Below are 9520 nucleotides of genomic sequence, written 5' to 3'. Positions count from 1 at the left end.
GGAGATGGTCAGGTGGTTCTGTGCGAACACCACACACACTCAAACTATCCGGTTGCTTGAACGTTTTATTTTCAAGTATAAAGGCTTTGTTGTCAAAGGGGGCCAGGGTCACAGGCAGTGGGAAGCGTCCGGAAAGCCCAGGTGGATGTGCGGGCCAGCTGGCTCCCAGGTGCCACAGCCAGTCCGGGGGTGCCCTGTCTGTGCCCAGGACCCGCTGCTGGATGCCAAGAGGCCGAGGTAGCTGTGAGAGGAGCTGGATGTGGGGTGGAGGGTGTGGGCTCACATGACCGCACAACACTGGCACGTCTTTTGCTTGGGGCCGCTTGCCTCTTCACCCTCTGGAGGGGCAGATGGCTCGGGCTGCCGGGCAGGTGCATAGGTGGGCACGGGCCGGGCCCTAGGGTTGGCCCTGGGCCCTTCTGCCTGAAGCAGTGGCTGGCACTCGGCAGGCTGCTCTGGAGCTGGGGTCTCTGCCAGGAGCGGGGTGGGGTCCCCCGAGGGGCCCTGGCTCTCCACAGGGGTTCGGGGCCTTGCAGATTCCTCCTCCAAGGAGCCTTCCTGCTTCTCCTGGGGCTGTGGTTCTTCCTTTTCTGGCCTTGAGTCTTCCTTCGCCCCCAGGGAAGCCCCTGCCTCACTCACCTCCTCTGCCTGACATTCCTGTCCTCCCCCAGACTCTCCCTGCTCTTCTGGACTCAGATCTTCCTTAACCGCTTCAGTCTTCTCTGCCTCCAGGGACTCCTCACCTCCTCCTTTCTTAGCCTCCAATGGAGTCTCACCTCCTCCTTTCTCAGCCCCCAATGGCTCCTCACCTCCTGTTCCCTCAGCCTCCAGTGGTGCCTCACCTCCTCTCTCAGCCTCCAGTGATGCCTCACCTCCTTTCTCTGCCTTCAGTGACTCACCTCCTCCTCTCTCGGCCTCCAGTGGCTTCTCACCTCCTGTTTTCTCTGCCTCCAGTGATTCCTCACCTTCCTTTCTCTCCATCACCAACGGTTCTTCAGTTGCCTCTAGTTTCTCTTCATCTCCTTCCTGCTCCCCTCCCAATGGTTCCTCATGTTCCTCCTCGGCATCTAGCCCTCTCTCACCTTTCTGCTCTGCTGGTGGTGGCTCCTCGCCTCTTTCCCTCTCTGCCCTCCAAGGTCCCTCAACTGCCTTTCCTGGTGCTGCCAATCGTTCCTCAACTGCCTCCCTCTCCAGCCCCAGCTTCTCCTCATCCCCTCTCCTCTCTGGCTCTGGGGAGTCCTCACTTCCTTCCCTCCCTGCTCCCTCCTGCTCTGCCCCCACCTTTCCCTCGCTCCTCCCTGCACCCACAGGTCCTTCTACTCTGCTGCTCCCTGCCTCCCAGGCCTCCTCCCCTACCCCCCTCTCCACCCCCAGGGGACTCTCGGGGCCTCCCCTCCTTCCCCACACCCTTGGCCCTTCTGATCCCTCCACCACCAGCTCCTCCCACTCCTCGCTGAGGGTCACCTTCTCTACCCAAATGAAAGAGCCCTCCTCTCCTCCAGAGCCCCCTGGCCCATCACCATCAGGGCTGCCCCTGGGAACACCCTCCCCAGGAGCTGCCCCCTCTGGTCTCACCTGAAGGCTAGGTGAGCTGATCTGTGCAGCCTTTAGGCCCCTGCCCGCCTCTCCTGTGGCCTCTGAGTGGCTGCTCTCTGGCCCCCCCACCCCCTCCCAGACCACCTCCACGACACCCCTGTCCTCCCTCACCCAGGATGGGCGCTCTGGGCAGCCAGCTTCCTGCCTGTCCCCAATGGCTTCCATCACCATCTCCTCTACCTTAGCCTCCAGCTCCGGGCCCGTGGCCTCCGTGGCACAGTCCTCTGTGGCCCTCAGCCTCTCCCATACCACCTTCACCACACCCCCTTTGGCCTCACCCACGCCCCCCTCGGAGGCTGCCAGCCCCTGGCGAGGCTCCTGCTCTGGAGGGAGGCTGGGTCCAGCGCAGGGGCCATTGGCTTCTGAGGAGACCCCTGCTGCCCCAGGGGACAGCCTCAGGGCTGGAGGAGCCCTGCCGGTCTCATCTCTGGGCTCAGAGGGGGCCTCTGGGGATGCGTCCACCAGTCCGGCTGGTAGGGAGGCTCTCTTGTTCAGATCAGCGTAGTCTTGGGGAGTCAGAGGAGGAAAGGAGAGGAAACAGGGGGCGACAGAGTGAGATTCTGGCCCCCCCCCCCCACATTCAGGGCCCTCTTCTTGGGACCCTCCAGACCCGGAGCACAAACACCCACCTGTGGGATCTGTCTCCACGGTCGGCTGGGAGAATGGCCGGTGACCCTGCAGGGATAGCAGAAACAAGGTCAGGCCAGCCAGCGTCTCCACCTCCAGCCTCCCTGCACGTGGGTACCCTCCCTGCTCAAACACCCTCAGTGCCCCCCCCCTTCATGTTCAGGACCAAACCCTCAGCCTTCTTCACCTACTGCCCTCTGCTCTGCCCATAGTAGCTGCTTAATCAATACCATGTCCACGAGCCAATAGCTCTGTATCGGGGACCTACTCTGTCAGCTACTGAGGTTGCTGTGGCCAAGGGACACTTACTTTGGCTGTGGGAACCTAACATTCCAGGAGGGTGACGTATAAACAGAAACACAAAGAAATACGTAACAGTAAAGGAGAAAGACTATGGCCAAAAAAAAAAAAAAAAAAAAAAGCAGGAGGAGGGGCTAGAGAGTGCCTGGGAGGTGGTGGGGGGCAGGAGGGCCTCTCAAGGAAGTGACACTGAAAGGAGACCTGAAGGGTTGGAAGAGCTGGCCTTGAGTCAAGAGGTAGGTATGGGCATTCCAGGCAGAGGGGAAAGTGTAAGAGCCCTGGGGCCACGATGAGCTACACAAGTTCACGGACTGGAAAAGAGGATCAGTGTAGCTGGAATGGAGGGAGGGAAGAGTATGAAAGTAGGTTCAGGGAGGGGAGCAGGGGACAGCCAAGCCCCAGGGATCTCCTCCTCACGGTTCTCTGATCTTATCCTCTTTCCAGCCTCCGGGCCTTTTTTCCTCTGCCTGTTCCACTCTTTCCTGGTTCCTGCCCAGATCCCATATAGATGGCACCGTCTCCAAGAAGCTTTCGCCCCCAACCTCACTCAGGTGATCTCTCTATGCTCCTTCTCTGCCCAGGGCTCCCCGATCACAGACTTGTTCTTGGAGAGTGAGCTCCCCTGAGCCAGGAATCATGCCTTGCATGCTCTGTGCCTCTCTAGCAAAGAACTCCTGGCCTATACTAAAAATCCACATCCATTAACAGGTCTCCTCTCCCTCTGTGCTCTGCAATGGGCACCTGGGAGCTAAGATAACACATCGGGGAGAACAGGGGACCGCGGAAAACCTGCACCTCACTGTGGCCAGGCACAGATGTTGCCAGATCTTCAGACTTCAGGGGCAACCCAGAGAGCCAGATTTTAATGTGAAGTTGTCCTGGTTGTCAAGAAGCCTGTGTGTTGGCGTAGCATGTACATTATATCATAATAAAGGTGCCACTGAGACAAAAACCCATGTGGAAACCCCAGATCACAAAAACATCTCGCAGTGCTCGGTTCCCTGTTTGGAGGCCCAATTCCAAGAGCACTCCCTCACACTTCCCCAGCACATTCCTCTCTCTGGCCATATTAGCAATCATGTATCAAAACTCTTCCCCATGCTTGTTTCTAGCTGGAACAAGGAAAGGGACTTGTCCAAGACCACAGAGCAAAGAAATAGCAGAGGACTCAGTGGTTAAACTGCACTTGGAGAAATCCTGTCTTTGTCCCTTCAGGCCGCCTCCCTCCCACCCCCCACTGACTCTCTGAGCTCCTCACCTGTCTGCGCCAGGTGGGCCTGCCTGAGGACTTGTGCTGGGCACCTGTGGATGCACTTTGCAACAGCTGCAGCTGGGATTGGAGTCTGAGGAAGAGAGGAGGCTGCTGGGAGCCAGGCCCCCAGGCTCAATGCCCTCCCCCACTCCCCCAGGCCCCCTTCAATTTTCCACTTCCCTGGAGTGGACCTGGGGACCTGGCCTAGCCAGGCTGGCAAAGCCAGCAGGCAGGGACCCAACTCACGTGAACAAGCTGTCTTCCAAGTTCCGGATTCGAGCCTGAGCCTGGCCCTCAGGTGACTGGGGGTCCTCCTGCTGCTCCGGCCCCTCAGCGGCCCCGTCCATTAGCCAGCGCTCTCGGAGAGACTTCCTCTGGGCACGGGAAGGTAGCTCTGGCTGTGCATACTGACCACCCCACCCCATGGAGGGTCCCCTCCTAATCCCCTAGGCTGGGAAGATTTCTTATTGCCCAAAGCCACCCGAAGGGGACAGACCTTTCTCCTGCAGGTTGGGATATGATACATGCCCTCACTGTGTTCCCCCAATACTGCCAGGGGGTCCAGACATCCCATTACCAGCCCATAGCTCTAACAACCTGGAACAAAACACCCATCATCTCCCCACCCCTTCCAGAACGGGATAGGCACCCTCGAATGTGAAATCGATGTCTCTATTGGCCTCTCCCCGCCGGAAAACTGGGCAAACATCTTCACTGTCCCCATACTCTTTCCAAAGGTGGTACAAATGTCCCCATCACCACCATCATCACCACCTCCACCACCACCCACTCTCCCAAGGAGAGGAAAATCGCCCCCCCAGCGGGAACCCATGCCCCCAGCCTCCCTCCAAATTGGACAATGGTCCAACGGTCCTGTGGTTCCCCCCAAACCGGCTCTCGTTGACACCCCCACTTGATTGCCCAGGCCGGGCAGACGCCCCTGGCCGCGCCCCACCTTGAGCCGCTCCACGCGCAGTTTCTCCTCCTCCAGCTCCCGGCGCGCGGCGCGGATCTCCTCCTGCAGCCGCCGCTTCTCCTGCGCACAGAGGACCCGGAGCTGCCCGCGGGCCGGGCGGGGCCTCCGCCTCGCCTCCTCCGCGGGGGCTCCCGGGGCTCCCGGGGCTGCGAGCCGGGCGGGGCGGCGGAGCGCACGTCGGGGCCCCGGGCGGGGACGGGGCGGCGGAGGCGCTGACTCAGCAGCGGGCGGGGGCGGGGCGGCGGGGGCGGCGGGGGCGGGGCCGGCCGCGCCCGGGAGGCTGCGGAGGCCTCGCCCCAGCCGCGTGGGGGTCCGGGGAAGGGTGGGGGGCGGGGCCTTGGAGGGGGGATCCCCAAGGGGGACAGAGCTGGGGGCGTCTGAGATATGGGGTTACAGAGAGGGGATTCAGAGACAAGGGGTCCAGATATGGATATCAGATGGGGGGGGGGGTCCGGAGAGGTGCCGTCGTGGGCATCTGGGAGAGACTGGGGCGTGGAGATGAGGGTCCGGAGAGACGGAGGTGCAGAAGCCGAGGGACGAGCGATGGGAGTTAGTGAGATGGGGGTGCAGAGGGATGGGGTACAGATGTGGGGGTCAGGAGGATGGGGGTTCAGAGAGACCAGGGTGCAGAGATGGGGTCCAGAAAGATGGGAGTGAAAGAAGCGGGAGATGAGAGACATAGGGGTGTTCACGGAGTGAGATGAGGATCCGGAGATGGGGGTCTGAGAGATGGGGTTCACACATAGGATGTTTGGGAGACCGGGTTCAAGAACAGAGCATCGGATGTGGATTCTGGGAGTGCGGAGTACACAGCCGCGCCTTTCCGGGGGTAGTGGTGACCAGACAGAGGAACTGGGGAGCAGAGGGCCCTGAGGATTTAGGTGGGGCGCCCCGGGCAAAGCTGCAGCTGAGGCTGCTGCCCCCCCACTCCCCTCCCCCCATTTCATAGCTTTAGGCCTGCTCCCCAGATTGAAAAAGAGGCGAGGAAGAGCCCAAAGGCGAGACTAGGAGCGCCCAGGACGCCGGGCGGAGCGCGCTGGGAGGACTTCACTTACAGCGATGACCTCTAGCCGCTGCCGGTAGAGGGAGCTCTCGGCCATGGGCCTGTAGGGGAGAGGGCAGAGACTGCGGAGGGGGTCTCCCAGCGCCCGACCCCGCCTGAGGCCACCTCCTGAATGCCCCTCTCTGAGCCAAGATCCCTGAGCTGCTTGGAAACCAACCAAAGCCCAGCATTTTCCTCCATTTCTCCTTTGCAGCTGAAAGAAGTTGGGGTAGAGGGCCCAGGACCTGGGGAGGCGGGGTGCGGGGCAGGGAGAGAAGAGACCATGACAAATTGCTCTAAAGCCCTTCCTAGGCCTGACATCACCTCTGTGAGCCTCAGTTTCCTCATCTGTAAAGTGGGCTGGGAGAGCTTGATCCTCACCTTGCAGAGAGGTGCCCTTGCAAGGAAAATATCCATGCAGGAAAAAAATAGGACATAGTGATCCAAAAACAGTAGTGTCATTTATTATTATTATTTTCAAAGATTTTATTTATTTATTCATGAGAGACACACACACACAGAGATAGAGAGAGAGAGAGAGATCTAGGCAGAGGGAGAAGCAGGTTCCATGCAGGGAGCCTGATGTGGGCCTTGATCCCAGGACCCAGGGATCAAACCCTGTGCCGAAGGCAGATGCTCAACCGCTGAGTCACCCAAGCATTTCAGTGTCATTGATTATTAATAACTTTAGTAATTCCTATAGTTAATAATGTTTATGGTTAATTATAAGAACCAGGGGATCCCTGGGTGGCTCAGCGGTTTGGCACCTACCTTTGGCCCAGGGCACGATCCTGGAGTCCCAGGATCGAGTCCCATGTCAGGCTCCCAGCATGGAGCCTGCTTCTCCCTCCTCCTGTGTCTCTGCCTCTCTCTCTCTCTCTATGTCTATCATAAATAAATAAATAAATAAATAAATAAATAAATAAATAAAAATAAATCTTTAAAAAAATTATAAGAACCATTCCCAAGCTGTCCTACAGACACTCTCCAATCCTGCCAGGCCCCTAACATGCTGTGTCTCTTTCCAATTCCACATGCTCTCTGGACCTAAGGCACTGGGGGATGGGAGAGTGTGGGGACAGAAGTGTCCATCCCACAATGGACACATGCCATTGCCATGGAAACTCTGGAGCTACCTGTCAACTTCTCTCCCCGGGAGCAAAGGTACTAGGTCATGTAGCCTAGCATTGGACTCTGAGCTGGGAGGAGGCAGAGGGGTCTTGCTGTTTAAGGTTTAACTCGAGATTCCCCCCATCTTGGATATCCTCGCAGCACCCCAGGATCCCTGCTTCCCAGCCTACAGCGCCACCCCTTCTGGGCTTCCTTAGGGGACAGTCGTTGTCACATGAACCTATCATCACAGATGTGCACTGAGTGCCCACTATGTGCAGGTGCTTCATGGGCCAGTATCTAGAAGGATGTATCTATTTGCTTGCTGTCCCTGACACTTAGCCCAGGGAGGGCACAGGGCAAGCCCTCAAACATTTATTAATTTGAGCACTAACTCTATTGGGTGAGCATTAGCCTCATTGCCCTGACTCTGCTGGGGCCTCACAGATCTTCCCTAGCCACTCCATAAAGACATAATAATGCAGTGCTTACTATCTATAGTGCTCTGAGTGCTCTACACGGCTTCCGCTACGCTCTCACAGCCACCTCTGCCTCTCCCTCCCAGCCCTGAACTTGAGACACTGTAGTCCACTCTTTGCTGAGTTGATGGAATAAAGTCAGCCAACCATTATCAGCCATTGCATACCATGTGCCAGGCCCTGTTAAATGCTTTGCCTATGGTAACTCATTTAATCTTCCCAATGACCCTGGGAGGCAAGTAGTACTGTCCCTACTTTATGGATGGAGAAAATGAGGCTCCTAGAAGTGGTGAAAAGACTCATCTAAGGTCACTGAGTCAGGAGATCAGAACTCAGGACTCTCAGGCCCAATATACTGGGAACACCACGGGGAAGAAGGGAGTCCAGGCACCCTTTTCTTGGCAGCCGGGAGGCCAGAGATCAGCCTGGGAGACCGATTTCAGCTAGGCCAGGGTGCTGAAGTCATGCTCTGCAAGGTGTCCCAAAGGAAGCTAAGACACCTGCTAATAAGTTTGCCCTTGGGGGAGGGCTAAAGTCCCTCCTCTGCTGTCCCATTCCCAAGATGTAATCTCCCTGCCTCTTCCTTGCTGGGGGGGGAGGGGATCGGGTTCCCATTGCTAGGCAACCAGGTTTGTAGTTGGTGAATAATGCAACAGGCACCCAAAAGAGTGAGGAACCAAATTGGGGTCCCTGGGTGGGGGGGACTCTTCTTTCTCCAGAACTCTTTACAAACCTCTGGAGCCCCTCCATCCTCTTCCTTTGAAATGCCCTCAAACTTTGAATATTAAAATCCCCTGTACACCCTGTTTGATACTGTTTATCTCCAACTCTGCAAGAACAGTGTTAGTGGCCATGGCCTGTTGTCACCAGGAACAGGCTATGTGGCTATTTCATTAAAGTGGGTGATGGTTCCGATTTTGCCATCATCTTGCCCAGTTTGGGAGCTCTTAACTTTTTCTGTTGTATCTCAAGCACTTCTTCTCACCCTGGACACTGGGGGGTGTTTCTAGAGGCAAAGCGCAGGGAGCAAGGGACCCTGGCCTTTCCGGCTCCCCACCCAGTCACAATCCCACCCCCAGGCTGGACTTTGAGCTTGAAGCCTGCCCCACTGCCCTACAGAATATCCCCGAAAAAATGAGGTGAGGGTCTGCATCTACCCCCTGACTCTCTGGGGAAAGGGACATGAAGAGCCTGCAGGATTGGCTGCCGACCTCTTTCCATTCCCCCAGTCCCCTTAGGAGAGGCCAGCTGGGGCTCTCACCCCCCCCCCCCCCCCCCCCGCAGAAAGGCCAGTGACCTCAGAGCCCCTCCCAGGCCCTGCCCACCAGCCCCCCCACCCCCCCGGATACTTACATGGGTGCGGCCAGAGACCACATCTGGCTCTGCAGGGCCATCTCTGTCCAGAAGCCCACCTTCAGGTCTTGAAGGTGCCCAGGAGGCTGTGACTTGGCTGGTGGGAAGGGGGGTGCTGCAGGAGGGCACCGGGAGAGCTGGTCCAGCTGGTTTGGGCCAGGAGGCAGGAGGCAGAGCACGAGGAGCAGCAGCAAGGGGGGCTGGGGGCTGGCGGGCACTTCTGGGGAGGTACTATCAGCTGTCCTGATAAATTATTTACCAGCCACTGGCCTCGTTGCTGCACTTGGCTGACTCGCAGCAAACACACTCTCACATGCATGGTGCAGTGTGTGGGCGGGAATGGTGAGTCGCTGACCCCCCTCCAGGGAACGCACCAGCACTTGGCACTGCAGATGCCTCAAGTCCAGCTGCCCACCAAGGTCACCAACGTGTGACCATCGTGGCACATCACACGCTTGGGATATTCTTACATACTACTGCCCTCCCTCCTTGGACCCTGGCTCTGGGGCAGGGAGGGAGGGACTGATCCAGTTAAGGGATCCTGGAGACCAGAGGCTGAGTACCACGTGAACCAGGAGGCCTGGCCCCTGGGTAACTGTGGATGACTTGCCCCAAGGTTTCTAGGCCTTGGTTTGCCCTTTTGTGAAATGGGAGAATCAGATCAAGTGGCCTCCAGGACCCTGGCACCCCTTAGATGCTATAACAAGGGTGGCGCAGTGTTGAGGAAGGTCCAGAGAACTTCCTACCCAAATCTTGAGGGTCCCTGTTAAAGCCCCCCAGTCCTG

The 9520-nt window shown here is 57.9% G+C and overlaps 1 protein-coding gene across 1 annotated transcript; it reads right to left on the bottom strand.

Annotated features, from left to right (window-relative positions):
- Positions 1–47: 47 nt before the first annotated feature.
- On the bottom strand, positions 48–8930 carry PALM3 (paralemmin 3). The gene is made up of 7 exons (XM_072787016.1): positions 8736–8930; positions 5807–5855; positions 4731–4811; positions 4022–4149; positions 3782–3866; positions 2226–2271; positions 48–2102 (listed from the first exon to the last, which is right to left on the bottom strand). The coding sequence occupies exons 1-7, from the start codon at positions 8774–8776 to the stop codon at positions 280–282; spliced, it is 2253 nt and encodes a 750-aa protein (XP_072643117.1). The 5' UTR covers positions 8777–8930; the 3' UTR covers positions 48–279.
- Positions 8931–9520: the final 590 nt, after the last annotated feature.

The sequence above is a fragment of the Canis lupus genome, chromosome 19 (assembly GCF_048164855.1).
Source record: "Canis lupus baileyi chromosome 19, mCanLup2.hap1, whole genome shotgun sequence".
NCBI lineage: Eukaryota > Metazoa > Chordata > Mammalia > Carnivora > Canidae > Canis > Canis lupus.
This window is presented reverse-complemented; position numbering and strand designations above follow the sequence as displayed.